Below are 18,644 nucleotides of genomic sequence, written 5' to 3'. Positions count from 1 at the left end.
ATGGTAAAAAAGAAGAATGTGATTCTTCCTTTTCATAATCTACTGATTTGAAGGATTCTTCATTTATATTGTCATCATCACCATTATTATTATTATCAGTATCATCATAATCATCATCATCATCATTATCATCACTATAATCATCACCATCATTTTTATCACTATAAGTCTTAAATTTTTCCAGTTTATCAGTTTTAACATTCTCCTTTTTATTACTATCTTTTTTAAGTATTTGAAAATCACTAACAAGTTTTTCTAAAGGATTAATAATGGGTTTGAAAGTATCACCTAACGTTTGTTCAAAGTTTTCTTTATCTAACTTTAACATCTTATGTTTTCGTCGAATTGCATCACTGGCTTTTGCTAAATTCCACGCAATATCTTTTTGTTTTTGAATTTGTTCAATTCTTGAAGATGACATCTTAATTAAACCAAGTATAAACCAACTAAACTTAGAGGCTCAGTGGAAATCATTTTAAGCTTCAGCAACTTTTATAAAACAATCAAACCCTTTTCTGTATCTACCATGATTAAGGTCACTATCTTTGTCAAAAACAACGAAACCGTATTTGTCACTATTCCAACAAGAAGAACATAATTCTTTAAATTTTGAATATATCATATCTGTATTAACATGATCGTTATATATGTGTTTAAGGTTTAAGTCATCCTGTCTGAAAATTATCAAAAAATTTACATTATCTCGAATTAAATGCTTTGGAATCCGTGTATACGTTTGACATAAATAAAAACAATCAATAAGTCTATGACGACCCATTGAAAAAAATTCTCGAATTCTATTTTGCTTATCGCAGGCTACATCATCAAAGACAATTGTAGAATTTGATTTTGCTTTGTTTGGTTCAATAACCTCTTCATGCTCTTGAAATGGAAAATATTCAATACCATCCACTAAGTCAAGAGTTTTCTCCAAAAATTTATATTTTGGTTGACTTAATGATTTTGAGAAAATGTAGACATTTTCAAAACGTAGTCCATTTGGATGTATTAGTAGAGCAAGTAAGGCATTTGTTTTGCCACAGTTTGATGGACCACAAAAAATTGCTCTTACCGTATTAGGTAACAGATTTCCATGACGTTTTTTGTTAGATTTTTGTTGTGTTACTGTATCAAAATCTAACACAGGTAATTCTGTTGATTGTTTATTGAACTCCATCTTTTGATTCACACTGAGGTTGAAAAGTATAAATGCAAGACTTTTTTAGATTATTTTGTAGGTCTGTTTATTTATAGAATTTTGTGCAATTCAGAAAGGTTAAATATTTAGAGTAAACTGGTTAAGAAAGTATAAACACACGGCTTTTATACATTTTTACATCAGTCTTAAAAAGATACTTTGTGTAGAAATATAAAAGTATGCTTGTCAAGAAAAAAACTGTCAGTTCTAAAAAATCTATCAAACGTGGTAGAGGTCTCTTAAATCAAATTATCAACAAGTTACCTGTTGAATTACACATACCTGGTTATCAATACTGTGGACCTGGAACAAACTTAGCAAAACGATTGGCACGTGGTGATCCTGGAATTAATCCTCTTGATCAAGCTTGTAGAGAACACGATATTGCGTATTCTCAAAATAAAGATAACCTTGAAAATAGACACGTTGCAGATAAGATACTCGCGGAAAAAGCTTGGAATCGTGTACGTGCTAGTGACGCAAAACTTGGTGAAAAAGCTGCAGCTTGGGCAGTTACTAACGCAATAAAAATAAAAACTAAATTAGGAATGGGTCTTAAATCGAAAATGAAAAAGAAGAAAAACAAAAAGGCCACATTTCCATTAAGAAATATTGTTTTAGCGGCAAAAAAATTTATCACACCTAGCAATGATACATCTTCTGCTATAAAGTCAGCTCTAAAAGGTGCACGTATAGCTGTGAAAGTAGCAGGTGGAAAATGCAAAGTGAAACAACCTCGAATTTTACCCATACCAAAAAAAATTAATGGTTTTTTACCATTTCTTATACCACTCTTTGCTAGCCTTAGTGCAATAGGGGCTCTATCTGGTGGAGCAGCTGGAATAGCAAAAGCAGCTAAAAATCAACTGGAAGAAAGTCAACGTCATAACAGAGCCATGGAATCTCTAGCTGTAGGAAAAGGTCTCTCTATCTTAAGCCATATAAACAAGGATTAGGATTAGCATGTGCTGTGGAAAAAAGGAAAAAAAAGCCCAAAAAATTGTAAAATTACCAAATCGAGCGTTAACTAATTATGATATACTGAAATACGCTAAAATCGTTAAAATTCCACACTTTCGTGGTGTTTTTATGCGTGATGAATTACCAGTTTCAGGACCTTATAAATTTGAGTCAGCTGTAGTAAATTTAGATAGTAAATATAATGCTGGTACTCATTGGGTAGCTTATAGAAAGATGAACAATAATATTGTATATTTTGATAGTTTTGCTAATCTTCAACCACCTACGGATCTTGTTAATTATTTCGGTGTTAAAATTATTAAATACAATCACAAAAGTTATTAAAATTTTAATACCTTTGTGTGTGGTCATTTGTGTTTAAAATTTCTTTTAAATAAACTCAAGGATAAAAGTATGTTTACTCTTTAAAAGTAATGACATGGAAACATTGAGTTTAGTATAAATTAAACTAGCAATATGAACAATTCATTAACATTTACCTTGTCAGGTAAATCATCTATATTGGAGACACAATATTTTCCACCAATTGAATTGTTGCCTTAAAAAAATTATGTACTTGGTCTTGTTGAATTTCTTACATTTAATTCAATTCCAAATATAGATACCTATTGGACACAATAAGTTTTATGTTGATCAAGAAGAAATAACTATACCAACTGGTAGATATGAAATTGGTGATATACAGCGCTATTTACAAAGTGTTTTAAAACCCAAAGAAATTGAAATTTATATTAAACCAAATAACAATACCTTACGTAGTGAGATTTTGTGCAATCGTGAAATTAATTTTCAAAAAAGTGATTCAATAGCTTACTTATTAGGATTTGACCCTCAAATTCTTGAAGCTGATAAACTTGTCCAATCTAATTTAGCAGTGTCTATTATAAAAGTTAATGCATTACGTGTTGAATGTAATATTACAACCGGTGCATATATAAATAATCAAAAGGTTCACACAATTCATAAATTTTTTCCAACTGTTCCACCAGGATATAAAATAGTGGAAGTACCTTCTCATGTCATTTACCTGCCTATCGCAGTCAAGAGCATTGATCAAATTTAATTAAGAATTGTTGATTAAGACGGAAATCTTGTACATTTTCAAAGTGAAACAATTACCATTAGATTGCATATGAAATCAATATAAATGGGTATTGACTTTAATCGAAGAATAGGTTACGGTTATAAAAAGCCAGAATGTGTAAAAAGAGTCAGTTACGAAACTACGACCAAGAGGCTAACACCTCAAAACATTCAACTATTGAAGAATTTGGGCCTGAAAGTAATCGAGAAGGAACAAAGAAGAAGATAACAAGAGTAAAAGTTGTTTGCATCTGTTTTGTGGTTTTTCTCTTTAAAAAGTGTACTATTTGTCAAAGAAAATGGAAGATGAAGATGTGTTAAATATTGCAAATCCAATTGTCTACAATGAATCTATTGCTCACTATGAGATTCATGCTCATCTACCATATGCCTCAGCAACATTTAATAACAGTGATGAAATAAGAATAGCTGTACAAAATCAGGATCATTGTGTGTTGCCAAGCAAAAGTTGTTTGCATATTCAAGGAAAATTAGTAAAAGAAAACGGATTACCAGTTATACATACTAGATTTGTCAACAATGCCATCTGTCATCTGTTTGAAGAAGCTCGTTATGAACTTAACGCTATCGAAATTGATAAAACTAAAAATGTTGGTCTTACAACTCTCATGGAAAATTACGTTTCAGTCTATGGAGTTCAAAGTAAATTTTTAGAAAACGCTGGTTGGTTTTCGACTTGTAACGCAAATACTGTTCTTGTTAATAACCTTGGAAATTTTGATATTTCAATACCATTTAATATTCTATTTGGCTTTGCTGAGGACTACCAAAAAATTATTGTTAATGCAAGGCATGAATTAATTTTAACCAGAGCAAGAATTGATGTGAATGCGATTCTGCAGACAGGTGAAGAACAAATTAGAGTATCCATTAATAAAATTTAATGGTTATTACCTAATGTTCGCTTGTCTGATTCACGTAAATTCAAATTACTAAAATATATTGAGAAAGACCCACTTATTCCAATTAGCTTTCGAACGTAGGAACTCTATGAATATCCTTTACTACCACAGGCAGCCAATCATGTCGGGACAGTTAAAACATCAACACAGTTGGAAAAACCTCGTTTCATAATTTTAGGTTTTCAGACAAATCGAAAAAATGTTAATAATAGAAATGCTAGTCATTTTGATCATTGTCAAATTACAAATGTTAAATTATTTTTAAACAACCAAAGTTATCCATATGGAAATTTGAATTTAGATTTTGATAAACGACACTATGCAATTCCTTATGATATCTATACCAATTTCCAAGCGAGCTATTACAATAAGGAACAGCAACCATATTTGTCAAAAAATGAGTTTCTTGAATATGCTCCACTTATAGTAATTGATTGTTCAAGACAAAATGAGTCAATAAAATACGGCCCTGTTGACATTCGTCTTGAATTTGAAGCAAAGGAAAATTTACCTGACCAAACAGCAGCTTATTGTCTTATTTTACATGATAGAATTGTTGAGTACAGACCAATTAGTGGTGAGGTTAAAGAAATTGTTTGAAAAAATTATATAAATTAATTAATATTTTTAATAACATATTCAGTTTTCAGAACAATGGCATACATTGTAGATGTGCAATGTTTTAAATTACCTATTAACGAATTTATTATAAAAGAATTAGCTATTTTACCGCTTGAAAAAAATTGTCTACAACCATACAAATTCATTTTTCAACCTCCATGTGATTGGAACTGTATTTCACCACATTACAAAACAATGAATAAGTTGTTGGAAAATAATTTACATTGTATAAATTGGTCAACTGGTGATATTCCATATACATTACTTCCCATTATATTAGAGACTGTTTATAAAAATGCAACTCTAATTTATGTAAAGGGTTCAGAAAAAAAGAAGTGGTTAAAAAGCTTTCTTAAGCCATCTACTGTAGTTATAGATATGATGATATGTTCATCGCTTCAAACACTAAAACATGATGCAAATAATATTAAACCATGTTATAATCATCGCAAAATAATTGATATAGATTTAATTCAATGTGCGGAGCGAAATGTAAAACTATTATCAGAGTGGTTGTCTAAAAACTCTAGCAATAAGTTTTCTTAAAAAGAAAAATGTAAAAAATTGTATTCTTATTTTTAATAAAATAAAATTTAAAATAGTCTTATATCATTTATTTATAAAAACGCTATTATTTTGATTGAAATGTTAATTTATTATAAAAAAAGAAAAAATTACTTTAAAGTAGTTTCAACTTTATTCATAGTTGATAAGTCTTTATTTTAATATTTAAGAACTGAAAACAGAAATTAAATAAGTAAATGAATAACGTTTCTATCTCCAAGCGTTATTCGAGTCATTTTTTAGTTTATAGGTGCGTAGAAGTAGTGATGGGCGGCCGGGGTCTGAGCACGTGTTGATGAAGCGGGGGAGGAAAGTATGATGAGTAACTCAATCTTAAGACGTAAGTGCAGCGAAAGGGGTGACAAAAGTATATGAGGAAGCGGAGGACGGACGAGGATAGCTGAGCGTACTATATAAAAATATAGCCTGCTATGAGACTTGTATATCATATGCTTTTGCGAGGATTTTATTTAATATAGATATTAAATATAATTAAATTGTAAAAAAAAATTAAATTAGTTGAATTAATATTTATTTTTTTAATTTTAAATATGCTTAATATAAAGTATTAATATTTATTACACTTTTAAATCATTTAAATTTACCGACAGATTGGCTCAGTCGGATAGATGCCTAGCGTTGGTGGTCGTTTAAGGACCAAGGGTATAAGTACCCTTGGTTCGCGCCCACTTGGCTTGGTATTTTTCCGGCACGTGAGACAATCTGAGCGGGAGGTTTGACGTCGAGGTATAATGATGTGCACCGTCGATTATTGTCCGGTACACACCATTAGAACTCGACTGTCGATAAACCGGTTGTACTCAGGAGAGGTTTTCTACAGTTTCCCTCTTCTCTGGCGAGAAAACCCATTGACGGGTGGTCCAGGCGTAATGTGAGTACTCCTAGTAAAGTCGGCTGTAGACGCAAATTAGGTTAATATATAGAAAATTTCTAAGTAGAATGGTTATGCTTAATCCAAAAAAGTATTTCTCGGGGACTCTTGTCGAAGTGCGTAAGGCCAATAGGGCAGGAGTATAAACAATAAAAAAAAAATTATTTAAATTTCTTTGATAAATTGTTGATAAAATTTTTTAAAGACAATCTAAATTTTATATTATATTTATTTATTATAAGTTAAATATATAAAACAAACAAAATTATATTACTCTAATTTAATTTAAAATAGCATAAATATAATTTAAATTTTATAGTTATGTAACCTGATTGTAACAGTTTTGTAACCTAATTGTTACAATTATGTGATCTAATTGTTTCAGTTATGTGACCTAATTGTTACAGTTATTTGATCTAATTGTTACAGTTTTGTAATATAACAAAAGAATTAGGTCACATAACAAAAGAATTAGATCACATTACTGTAACAATTAGGTCACATAATTATAACAATTAGATCAAATAACTGTAACAATTAGATCACATAATTGTAACAATTAGGTCACATAATTATAACAATTAGATTAAATAACTGTAACAATTAGATCACGTAATTGTAACAATTAGGTTACAAAACTGTTCCAATTAGGTTACATAACTGTAACAATTAGATCACAGTTATAATTTAAAATTAACATTTTCAATTGTTACATAACAGAACTGTATATATGGGCAATTCCACGGGAAATTTTTCTACGACATTTTAGAATCGGTTAAACATATTTTTTTATCGTTCTTGATAGAAAAATATTAAATACGTATTTTTTTATTGTTCCATATTTGCCAAAATTTTCGAGTTATGAATTTTCGAAATTTTTGATTTTTAAAAGTAGTCCCATTTTCAATAGCTTATAACTTTGAAAATATTGAGTTTGGAAAAAAGTTGTCAAAGGAAGAAAGTTTTGGTTTTTCTTTAACTTTTAAAAGATTTTAAAAAAAAATTTTTTTTTCAATTTTTAATAAAAAAAATTTTTTTTTTTTATAAACAAATTAATTTTTTTTAAATTTTGGCGCGATTTTTTTTTATTTTTTTTTATTTATTTATACCTACTAATATACAGACAAATTTCCAAAAAGATTCAAGATGGGCCGACTCATAGTTTTCGTTCTATAAATTTTTTAATTAATTTGTTTGTAAAAAAAAAAAAATTTTCTTAAAAATTTAAAAAAAAATTTTTTTTTTAAATTACATAAAAGTTAAAGAAAAACCAAGATTTTCTTTTTCTGACAAGTTTTTTTTAAACTCAAAACTTTCAAAGTTACAAGCTTTTAGACTTATAATTCACAGTTTTTGTTCTATAAAAAATTTATGGAACGAAAACTACGAGTCGGCCCATCTCGATTCTTTTTGGAAACTTTTCTGTATATTAGTAGGTATAAATAAATAAAAAAAAATAAAAAAAAATCGCGCCCAAATTTAAAAAAAATTAATTTGTTTATAAAAAAGAAATTTTTTTTTATTAAAAATTGAAAAAAAAAATTTTTTTTTAAATCTTTTAAAAGTTGAAGAAAAACCAAAACTTTCTTCCTTCGACAACTTTTTTCCTAACTCAATACTTTCAAAGTTATAAGCTATTGAAAATAGGTCTACTTTTAAAAATCCAAAATTTCGAAAATTCATAACTCGAAAATTTTGGCAAATATGGAAAAATAAAAAAATACGTATTTAATATTTTTCTATCAAGAACGATAAAAAAATATGTTTAACCGATTCTAAAATGTCGTAGAAAAATTTCCCGTGGAATTGCCCATATATTAAATTACATTATTTCCTATGTTAAATTCAAGGTGTTCAAAAAATTTTCTTAGTAGTTGTTGTTGATTTATTTTAATTTTAAACTTTATTAATTTTAATGATTTGCAGGTTTTTTGTTTAAATAAGTTTTCACCACTTTAATAAACACTGGTAATTTATTTAATTGGTAAACAAAAAAATACAATACTTTAATTATTATTATTTATAATTTTAGAAAATATAATTTTAGTTTTAAATAACGTTTAATTAAAGGATTTTTAATACAATTTCGGATTGAAAAATATAAATATAAAGACTCTGTGCGAGCACATGTTTTCGAGAGCAAAACTCGGAAGTAAAAGAGTGTGATTTCTAAATTTTGAATATGCGCAACTCGACTTTTATCAAGAACGATGGACTTGATGTAAATCGGGTTGTCAATGAAAAGGCATATAGAATTAAATGAATTTAGTTTTTAGAATTAACACAAAAAACTGTTTAAATTCTGAACATTCTGTCCGGGTTGCGTTTATCAACGCAAAAATTATAACAAAATAAAAATTTTAAGTTTTACATAAAAACAAAAGAAAAAGCGTAGATATAGTTACATTAAGCATCGTCGTTGGAGATTGGTACGGGAAGGATTGATGGATTCGACCCATCAACCATTGAGTAGGAGGCAAGTTGTCCTCTTTGATCAAAACTACGTCTCCAACTTTCACTGTGTTCGTTTCCACTAGCCATTTGGATCTTTGTTGGAGGTGGTGAAGATACTCTCGTGACCATCTCATCCAGAATTCATATCTCATTTTTGTTACTAATTTCCAACGTTGATTAGGTTGAAGCATCACTTGATTGAGAGTAGGTTCTGGAACAGCAGTAACAGGTCCACCTGTTAAAATGTGTCCTGGCGTAATTGCTGAAACAGACTGAGCGTCAGAAGTGTCAGGGTAGAGGGGACGAGAATTAAGACAAGCCTCAATTTGACAAAGAACAGTCGACAACTCTTCGAAGGTAAGTCGAGTCTCACCAATGACTCTTCGCAGGTGATGTTTAACCGATTAAACTCCTGCCTCCCAAATTCCTCCGAAGTGAGGGGAGTGTGGAGGAATAAAGGAACACGTGGTTCCTTGAGTAGCGAGTACCTCGGCAACTCTGGGAAAAATACTTTTTGCGCCAGAGAAAAGTGCCTTCAATTCTCTTTCAGCGCCAACGAAGGTTCGGGCATTATCACTAAAAACCTTGATACACTGACCACGACGTGAAGTGAATCGATTAAATGCACCTAAAAAGGTTTTTGTTTCAAGATCGGAAACCAATTCAAGGTGAATGGCTCGTGTAGAAAGACAGACGAATAGGCAGAGATAGCCTTTAGTTGATTTGATGCCTCGACTTTTCGAGGGAAGAACTCTAATGGGACCAGCGTAGTCAAGACCAGTGAAAGTGAACGGTTTTGATACGGTGATTCTTTCAACTGGCAGCTGACCCATGAGTTGAGTTGGTGTTACGGTACGAAATCGAGCGCATTTAACACAGTCTCGAACGATTTTGTTGATGAATGTCTTCTCACTGATGATCCAGAACTTTTGAAGAACTCTGCTCAAAGTGAGCTGCTGACCTCCGTGCAAGCACTCAGAATGAGCTTTTAGGACAATTAGTTTTGAGAAACGAGAATTTTTGGGTAAAATTATCGGGTGTTTTTCGTCATAAGATAAAAATGAATTCTCCAGGCGACCTGTAACTCGGAGGATTGAATTTTGATCCAAAAATAGAGTTAGCTTTAACATAAGATGTTTAGAGGGTAGGCGTCGACCGGCTTCCAAGGTATTTCTAACTTGACTGAAATGTTCATTTTGGACTAATACAATCCAGGCATTAAGTGATTCTTTCAGGTCATCAGAGGTAAGGTAAGTTGGTAAGTCAACAGTTCGATCTCGTAGTTTCCGTACGAAACGAAAACAGTAGGCTGTAACTCTGACGAGTTTGGACAACGATGAAACTCTTTCTAATAAGTCAGGGTCTTGAACTTCTCATAAGAGACTGATCTGAGCATTTTCATCCTCTTTCAGAAACTTAGATCTAACTTCCAGATTGCATTCGGTTTTAACTACATGATTGGAAACAGGCCAACGTTCAGGATCTTCGATCAGCCATTCTGGTCCATGCCACCAGAGAGAAGATTCATGAAGTTCTTGTACCGTGAATCCTCTCGTTGCACAATCAGCAGGATTGTATTCTGAGCGAATATGCGACCAAGAAGCATCTTTCAAAACTCAATGAATTTCACTCACCCGATTAGGGACAAAAGGTTTCCATCTTGATGGATGACCTTGAAGCCAAGATAAAACAATTTGCGAGTCTGACCAGTAATATATTAATTGGATTGAGGTTAGTAGTTTTTCGATGATGATTGCAACTAGTTTAGACAAAAGATGAGCAGCACAAAGTTCCAACTTGGGAAGAGAAATTGCTTTGACTGGTGCCAACTTTGTTTTCGAAATAAGAAGATGGGAATGTGCAACATCCGTAGATCGATCGACTAAGAACAACACTGCAGAATAAGCTCTCTCAAAGGCATCAGCGAAACCATGGAGCTCCCAATTGGACTGATCATCGTTGGTTTGAATGTATCGAGGAATCTTAATCATGCCGAGCTGGTTAAACTGTTTTTGGAAATCACTCCACTTAATCTGAAGAGTTTCAGGAAGAGTTGCATCCCAATTAATTCCAGCCAACCAACAATCTTGAAGAAGAATTTTAGCTGTGAGCAAGAATGGTGACAACCAACCTAATGGGTCAAAAAGTTTTGCGATTTCAGAGGCGACCATTCGCTTTGTTGGATTTGATAACAAGATAGGTGTTATTTCGAAATGGAAATCATCAGAGGTTTGATTCCAGCGCAGACCTAGTGTGGACACTGAATTTTCGAAATCAAATGCCTTATCGGATTTTATTTTTTCATTACTATTATCTGGAAGTAAAGCGTTATCATTGGCGGCCCATTTACTAAGTGTGACTCCACAAGAAGCTAGGATATTGACAAGATCATCTCTTATTTCAATGGCGTGTTGTAAAGAATTTGCACCGGGATAAATATCATCAACGTAAGTATTTTGGAGTAAGACTTCAGCACCTAATGGGAACTGTTCCCTTTCATCGTTAGCCAGTTGTTGACGAACTCGAATGGCTAGAAAAGGAGCAGGTCTAGTGCCGTAAGTGACAGTAGTTAGATTGTATTCCTGAAAGGGTTGGCTTGGATCAGGTCTCCAAACGATTCGTTGCAAGTTGCAATTGGAAGACACGATTCTTATTTGCCTAAACATTTTAACAATATCGGCAGTGAACACGAACTTCCAAAACCTCCAGCGACTGATGATGAGCCAAATGTCTGGTTGCAGTTTCTGCCCGGGGTGCAGGATATCATTAAGAGACACGCCGGAACTAGTTAGAAAAGAACCGTTAAATACTACTCTGAATTTTAACAGAAGATCATTAAAAATCACATGGTGTGGGAGATAGTTAGGCTTAGGGTAGTTTTCATCTTTTGAAGAAACAGGCTCCATATGATTTAATGAAAGATTTAACTTTGGTAACTGGATCTTTCGTGAGTTGAGTTTCGTTTCTTTTAAACATGGAAACAACAGCTTCCTTAGATCGACCTAATAGATCAGGTGATTAGAGTTTAGGTAGTTGAACTACATATTGACCTTTGTCGTTTCGATAATGGGTATCTCGGAAAATATTCTCGCATTCGATCTCTTCCTTTGTGAGAAAAGTAGTTTTGGGTAATTCTTCTAATTCCCAGAAGCTGCGAAGTTGTTGATTAAAAGATTCTTTTTCTTCAACATGAAGAACAGAAGCAGAATTCTCAGAATCATGTGAAGACAACGATCCACCAAAAATAATCCAACCAAAGGGAGTAAGTAATGCTGTAGGACTATCAAGCGGACCCTTTTTCAATCTTGGTAAGAGAATATGACCGAGAAGATCGATTCCAAGAACACAATCTATAGGTTCGGAAATGTGATAATTGGGATCAGCAAGGTCAAGATCTTTAAGATGTGGCCACTTACTATGCCTAGGTTTGATTTTAGGCACCATTTGAATTAATGATTTGAGAACAAGAGCATTAAGCGGGAGTTTAAACTCCAAATCCTTAGGTGATTGTAACCAGAGATTGACCTTGTAGTTTGCAGATCCCAATGATGAATTGCCAATACCTTTAAGAGTGACATCACATTTCAATTTTGGTAACTTAAGCAGTTGAACTACTCGTTCAGTTATTAGGGTTCGTTCGGAACCAGAGTCTAAGAAACCCTTTACGATGATTGACTTGCCGTTAAACGAGGTCAATTTAACATAAGTAGAGGCAAAGATGCCGTTGGGACGACTGTTTTGATTTTCAGAGAGATGATTGCACTGGTATGAAGCATGACTGTTGCTCTGCTCCGAGAAAGAAGTGCTTGGCGCAGGGTTAGAAATTTTTGCAGTTTGCTTTGCTTGAACACTATCATGAAGAAAAGTATGATGGTGTGAGTTACAGACAAAGCATCTTTTCTGCGAAGGGCAGTCTTCCAATTTATGATTGCCTCTCAGGCAATTGAAGCAAAGTTTTAAGTTTTTGACTTGCTCAAGTCTTTGTAAAACTTTCAATTTCTTAAACTGAGGGCAATAAGATATAAAATGTGAAGATTGACAAATAGGGCAAAGTTTAGATGAGGAAGAAGTTGAGGTGACAGTATCAGTTTCAGAAAGATTAACTGAAACAGTTGATTTCTTCCCTTTCATAGTCTGAGGTTTAGGTGTGTTACTGGAAGAGTTTTGACTTGGATAATAGGCTTCCAATGCTCTAACAGTAGTTTCAAGAAAAGAGGATAGATCTTCATAACTAGGAAATTCTTCAGAGTCCCTTAAAGAAGTTTCCCAGTCTTCTCTAGTGCATGGATCAAGTTTATGCACCAGAAGATGAACAAACCAATCATCCCATAGTTCAACGGGTCGATCCATGTTAGTAAAAGCTCGAATTGATTCGTTGGTAGCATCCAAGAGACGAAGAATCTCATCAACGGATCTCTTGGAGGCAGTTGGGCAAGAAAGAAGTTTTCGCATATGTGCTGCTAACAGAGTACGTTTATTGTCATAACGTTTCACTAACATTGTCCAGGCTTCAGTATAGTTAGTCTCGTTAACTGTAAGATTTTTTATTCTTTCCGCGGCATCACCGATTAAAGAGGACTTTAAGTAATATAGTTTTTAAACGTTAAAAATTTTTGTTTTATCTACCATGGCAGTAAAGAGATCTCTGAAGGTTTCCCACTCTAATTGATTCCCTGAAAATTTGGGTAAAGTTAAAGCAGGTAAGTGTTTATAAACATGATCAGAAAAATGATTACCTTGATTTCGAACTTGAATATTTTCTGCAGGAGGTGTAGGTGGTTTTATTAACTTTTGAATTTCCCTCAAAATGGATGCTCTCGCTACCATGTAGTCCTCCTCAATAATTTCGAAATGTGATTGGGTCACATATTCAGATGTTGCACTTTCGGAATGAATGATGATTTTCCAGTGTAGTTCACAGCAATCCTTCCAATAAGTATCCAGGGTTGTAAGTCGAGTTTCCAGATAATTAATTGGACTTTCTTTTGCTATGACAGATTTGCAGGTATCGTTCTAATACTTGTTGATCCGTTTAGCAAGATCCTTTTGTTTCACGAGTTCATCCATGTTGTCAGATTCCAAGGTCAAGTAGTACCGAAAAAAAGAGTTTTATTAAGTTTCGGTTTTATTTTACAAATTAAAATAAAACGAGCAGAACGAAATTTGAAAAAGGAAGTTTAGTTAAGCTAAGCCTTGAAAGCTTTAAATGCATCAAGCATCTTAAAGGTACTCTACTATTCCCCTCAAGGTACGCAATACACTTGCAAGGCAGAAAAAAGCAGGTGAAAAGATAATTTTCATGCTCGTATTAAATTAATTGCAAAATGCTCGAAATGACATGTAAGAATAGCGAATTTAATTAAGGCAAGCAAGCATTATAAAGCATTTGTTCGTTCAAAATAGAGAATTACAAAAAAGATGTAAAATTACTTACTCATATTTTTGAAAATATAATAATTGCATCATACTTAAGTTCCTTTAAATGAATTGAATTGACTCACAGTGAACTGGTGTGTTGATATTTGTTGAACACAGGTTAGATTCATTGAAACACGTTTTTAAGTTAAATCGTAAGAAGCACAAAATCGTTTAAAAATCCGGCTCGAAGGACCATTAATTATGTTCAAGAAATTTTCTTAGTAGTTGTTGTTGATTTATTTTAATTTTAAACTTTATTAATTTTAATGATTTGCAGGTTTTTTTGTTTAAATAAGTTTTCACCACTTTAATAAACACTGGTAATTTATTTAATTGGTAAACAAAAAAATACAATACTTTAATTATTATTTATAATTTTAGAAAATATAATTTTAGTTTTAAATAACGTTAAATTGAAGGATTTTTAATACAATTTCGGATTGAAAAATGTAAATATAAAGACTCTGTGCGAGCACATGTTCTCGAGAGCAAAACTCGGAAGTAAGAGAGTGTGATTCCTAAATTTTGAATATGCGCAACTCGACTTTTATCAAGAACGATGGACTTGATGTAAATCGGGTTGTCAACGAAAAGGCATATAGAATTAAATGAATTTAGTTTTTAGAATTAACACAAAAAACTGTTTAAATTCTGAACACAAGGTTAAATGTTTTATTCCGTAGATATAAAAAATTCAAGAATTAATTTTTTTAATTAAATTCTGTACTAATATTTTAAAGATCAAGGTTTAATAATTCAAAAAATATATTCATTAATATAAAAATATATTTATGCACAACTTTCTTCAACACATTTCTAAGACAACTATTTTTCTAAACTCTAGGCATCGATTTTTGTGAACACATAATTATTATTTATTGTTGTTAATGCGCAAAAAACATTATCAATTTTTAATATAATTTTTGGCTCATATTTCAAAGTCATATATTTTTCAATATATTGGTCAACAGAAAAATTTAATACAGGCAAAAGAAAATCTAAGTCATAATTAATAAACCATTCTGCGGGTACAGATATAGCACTTTGTATAATATCTGGGAAAGCCAGGTCGAACGAAACAAAATTCACCATTTACTAAATTTAGTTTTGCTGTAACTTCACCAATTTTCAAAGATACGTCCGGTTCTGCATTCATTTCCAAATAAAGTTCCACAAAATAGTCGACGGTTTTATTAACTGTTTCCAAAAGTTCTTTATGTCGGAAGGAACTGCACCACTCACTCAGAATCACAATTGTAGGCTGGACTTGGTTGTAAACTGGAGTTGCCATTTTTTTTAACTGCAAACAAATTAAATAATCAAAATTTAACTATTTTTTCACAATACACTGTAATACTCTAAAAAAAATGTTATTGCACAGCAAGATTTGAAAATAGTTTTATAATATTTTTATACAAATCTTGATGAAACAATAATTTTTTTCTATAAGGATACATAATTATTTATTTAAGCAAACTTTACATGCCTCAATAAGAAGTGACACAAAACTGAAAGAAATCTCTTCTTCAACATTGTCTTCATGTACATTGTTTAGTCTACTGTCCTCCCTTTTTACCAGTCTTCTTGAAATGTTTAGAAAATTTTTTATATAAAACCTTTGACGTTGGTCTGCTGAATTGTTGAAATTTATCCCACTTCTTATCAGCTGAACAGCTAGAAGAGACAATTCTTTATTCCTAAAGTATAAGCATATCTTGAAATCAACACTTTTGTCTTACTTAACTTTGGACATTAATATATATAATAAATTAAAGAAGAAAATACTCACACTTTTTATGACTTGGACAATTTTTCATCATGGTGCATTGTAACCCCAAGGAAGTGTGTCTGTTTTTCCAGGCAGCAAGACTCGTTTATCATCTTGACAGTTGAGAACAACTTTACTTTGTTTAAAAGTGTAAACATCATGTTTTCTACTTTTAATAAAGTACTGTTTTTGGATCAAGTTTTCAGATTTTTCGAGAATGTGCTTATAATCATCAAACTCTATTCTTTTTAATGTTAAAAATTTTACACCTTTTGCTTTCTTTTGAACCTCTTTATTATCACCCCATAATTTAAAAGCATACAATTTTGATCTCAAACCTATAAATTCAGCTACAATTTTACCATTATTTTCATCTTTCATAAGACCTAGAACTTTTTTATTTACAAGAGGAATATTATAAATATTGTTCTCAGGATAATCAGATGTGTCAAATTTATGTAAATCTCGTCTTATATAATCATAGATATTTGGTACTGTGAAATAATAAATAAGACTATCAGTATCAGTATACAGTAATCTTGCATTATCATTAAAAGTCTTTTTAATATAATTATAATGAAAGTCGTATATTATAATTTTTGAAATATCTAAAATTGTGAATCCTGTGTAAATTGGTTTATTAAACGTAACTTTTGTTTTATTCATTTCAATGATAACCATATCTTTATCGAATACAATACAGCTATGGAAATTTGGTTGAGCGATTACATTTTTTGCACCATATCTTCCTTCCCATTTTGTTACTAATTTTACATCTCTGTGTTTTCTAATATTTACTATAGTTTTCCCAAATACAGAATTATTCATTAATTTATAGAAATTTTTTTCCAATTCATTGCATGACTTTTTTCTTCATTCTGTATTCAAATCAATATATGGCTTTAATCACGGTTTTTGTTTATATTTCAAAACTCTATGTATTTGAGTTAATTTCATTCCCAATGATAAATATTGCTTCAAATTTCTATAATGAACTATGTATTTTTTTTTGACAATAAGTTTGGAATTAATTTTGGTAATGTGCATTTTGGAAGTGGAGGTATATAATGCTCAGGACATAAAGGAAAATCTTTATGTATATTATGATGTTCAAGGGGATATTCTAGATCTACCTCAAGAATATATCCTTCTAGAGATTCATCTGGAATATTTGACTAAAAGTCATTATTATATTCTTGAAACCATTCAAAGTCTTTATATGGTAAATATTCGCTCATCGAAGCACCATATTGATTGTTTATATCAAAATACATAATATAAGACTCTGGTTCAAAGGAATTAAAGTCTTTTTCCATAAATCTGTTATTAGCTTTCGCATATCTATTTGAGCATTGAGATACTCCACCCCTAATACCTCTTTCAATGAAAAGTAACATTTCTATATCAGTTAGTAAATCAAGTTCAATGTTGGTATACTTGAGCATTGCATCGAATGCCAGACCTGGTGAAGTATAATAATAAAGTGGATCTAACTTATATGTTAATAAACATGTTTTTCGAAAATTTTTGAAAATGTCAGCTAGAAGTAAAACATCAGTCTTTAAATATAAGTCAGAGTATTCATCTAATGTTTTCAAATTAAATGTTTCCCATACTTTACAAGCATGATTATAATCCTCTTCAGAAGTATGAGAGTCATTTAATTTAGAATAAAACGATTCTTATATCTTATATCATGTTACACTTCAGATGACTCCTCTCTGAAATGTACATGACTATTTTTATCATCAATGCAATAAAAACTCATAACATTAACAGGTGATGCTTCCTCATTCTTATTATTATAGACAGATAATTAATTTTCTATTAAATAATTAAACAATTTATTTGAAAAAATTTTCTACTTACCGTAAAAGCTTAAGATATAATAAAACAGTATGTTAAAGTATACATAATAAATATACTTATTCGTTTCTCAGTTTTGAAAAAAATTTACAAATTTTTTTAATAAGTTTTTTTTGGAAAAATTTTTAGAAGAAATTGCTCTTCTCTTTTTTTCTTTAGAAGTTTCTCGAATAGAATGGATTAGAACCATTTTTTTATTTCAAATGTCGGTAAATGTCGGTAAAGGAATCTGTATCCAGAACCGGCCCTATATATCTACTGAATTGTTCTCTTCCCTTGTTATAAACAACAAAACTTTATCTTCCGTTAAGAAACATGCCCTCTTTTCATTAACCCCTTGGCTGTCAACGAGATTTCCACTGTTTGGGCCAAAAGTGTGTTGAAAAAATTTTTAATGGATTTTTATGAAACTTGGTACCTTAAGGTTTCTGGGGTCGCTGATTACGAATCTGACATCAATTTTTCGAAATTCAAAATGGCGGATCCAAGATGGCGGAAATTTTTCAAAGTTTTAAGGGTCGCTGATTACGAATCTAACATTAGTTTTCCAAAATTCAAAATGGCGGATCCAATATGTCGGACAACGAAATAAAAAATTGATCAGATTGGCTTAAAACTGAATACTTGGGGATTTTCAGGGTCGCTGATTACGAATGTGAAGTCAGTTTTTCAATATTCAAAATATCTGGTTCAATATGGCGGAAAATTTTTTAAAATTTATTGAATTGGTTTGAATCTGGTTAATCTGATATTAGTATGATAATTTTTGATGAAATCAAATTTTGATAAATACCCTGAAGAAATAATGACAGATTCGTAATCAGCGACCCTATAAACCCCCAAGTATTCAGTTTCAAGCCAATCTGATCAATTTTT

The 18,644-nt window shown here is 31.4% G+C and overlaps 2 protein-coding genes across 2 annotated transcripts; one reads left to right on the top strand and one right to left on the bottom strand.

Moving 5' to 3' along the window:
- The first annotated feature begins 3,376 nt into the window (after positions 1-3,376).
- On the top strand, positions 3,377-4,785 carry LOC122513073. Its single transcript, XM_043629306.1, has 3 exons — positions 3,377-3,496; positions 3,559-4,146; positions 4,297-4,785. Exons 1-3 carry the CDS (start codon positions 3,377-3,379, stop codon positions 4,783-4,785), a joined length of 1,197 nt encoding a protein of 398 aa, XP_043485241.1.
- A 4,335-nt stretch (positions 4,786-9,120) lies between these two features.
- LOC122513072 lies at positions 9,121-11,622 on the bottom strand. Its single transcript, XM_043629305.1, has 3 exons — positions 10,389-11,622; positions 10,191-10,295; positions 9,121-10,085 (listed from the first exon to the last, which is right to left on the bottom strand). The coding sequence occupies exons 1-3, from the start codon at positions 11,620-11,622 to the stop codon at positions 9,121-9,123; spliced, it is 2,304 nt and encodes a 767-aa protein (XP_043485240.1).
- Between the last annotated feature and the right edge of the window lie 7,022 nt (positions 11,623-18,644).

This window comes from Leptopilina heterotoma, unplaced genomic scaffold (assembly GCF_015476425.1).
Source record: "Leptopilina heterotoma isolate Lh14 unplaced genomic scaffold, ASM1547642v1 Lhet_132, whole genome shotgun sequence".
Taxonomy (NCBI): domain Eukaryota; kingdom Metazoa; phylum Arthropoda; class Insecta; order Hymenoptera; family Figitidae; genus Leptopilina; species Leptopilina heterotoma.
Note: the sequence above shows the minus strand (reverse complement) of the source record. Positions and strands in the feature narration are given on the sequence as shown.

Coding starts and splice junctions, on each gene's coding strand:
- LOC122513072 (XM_043629305.1), bottom strand. CDS start 11,622: ATGGAGCCTGTTTCTTCAAAAGATGAAAACTACCCTAAGCCTAACTAT. Junction 10,296..10,388: donor TGTTTTATCTTGGCTTCAAG/GTCATCCATCAA, acceptor ATATTCGCTCAG/AATACAATCCTGCTGATTGT. Junction 10,086..10,190: donor GCTGATCGAAGATCCTGAAC/GTTGGCCTGTTT, acceptor TCTTATGAGAAG/TTCAAGACCCTGACTTATTA.
- LOC122513073 (XM_043629306.1), top strand. CDS start 3,377: ATGTGTAAAAAGAGTCAGTTACGAAACTACGACCAAGAGGCTAACACC. Junction 3,497..3,558: donor CAAAGAAGAAGATAACAAGA/GTAAAAGTTGTT, acceptor TATTTGTCAAAG/AAAATGGAAGATGAAGATGT. Junction 4,147..4,296: donor CAGGTGAAGAACAAATTAGA/GTATCCATTAAT, acceptor TTACTACCACAG/GCAGCCAATCATGTCGGGAC.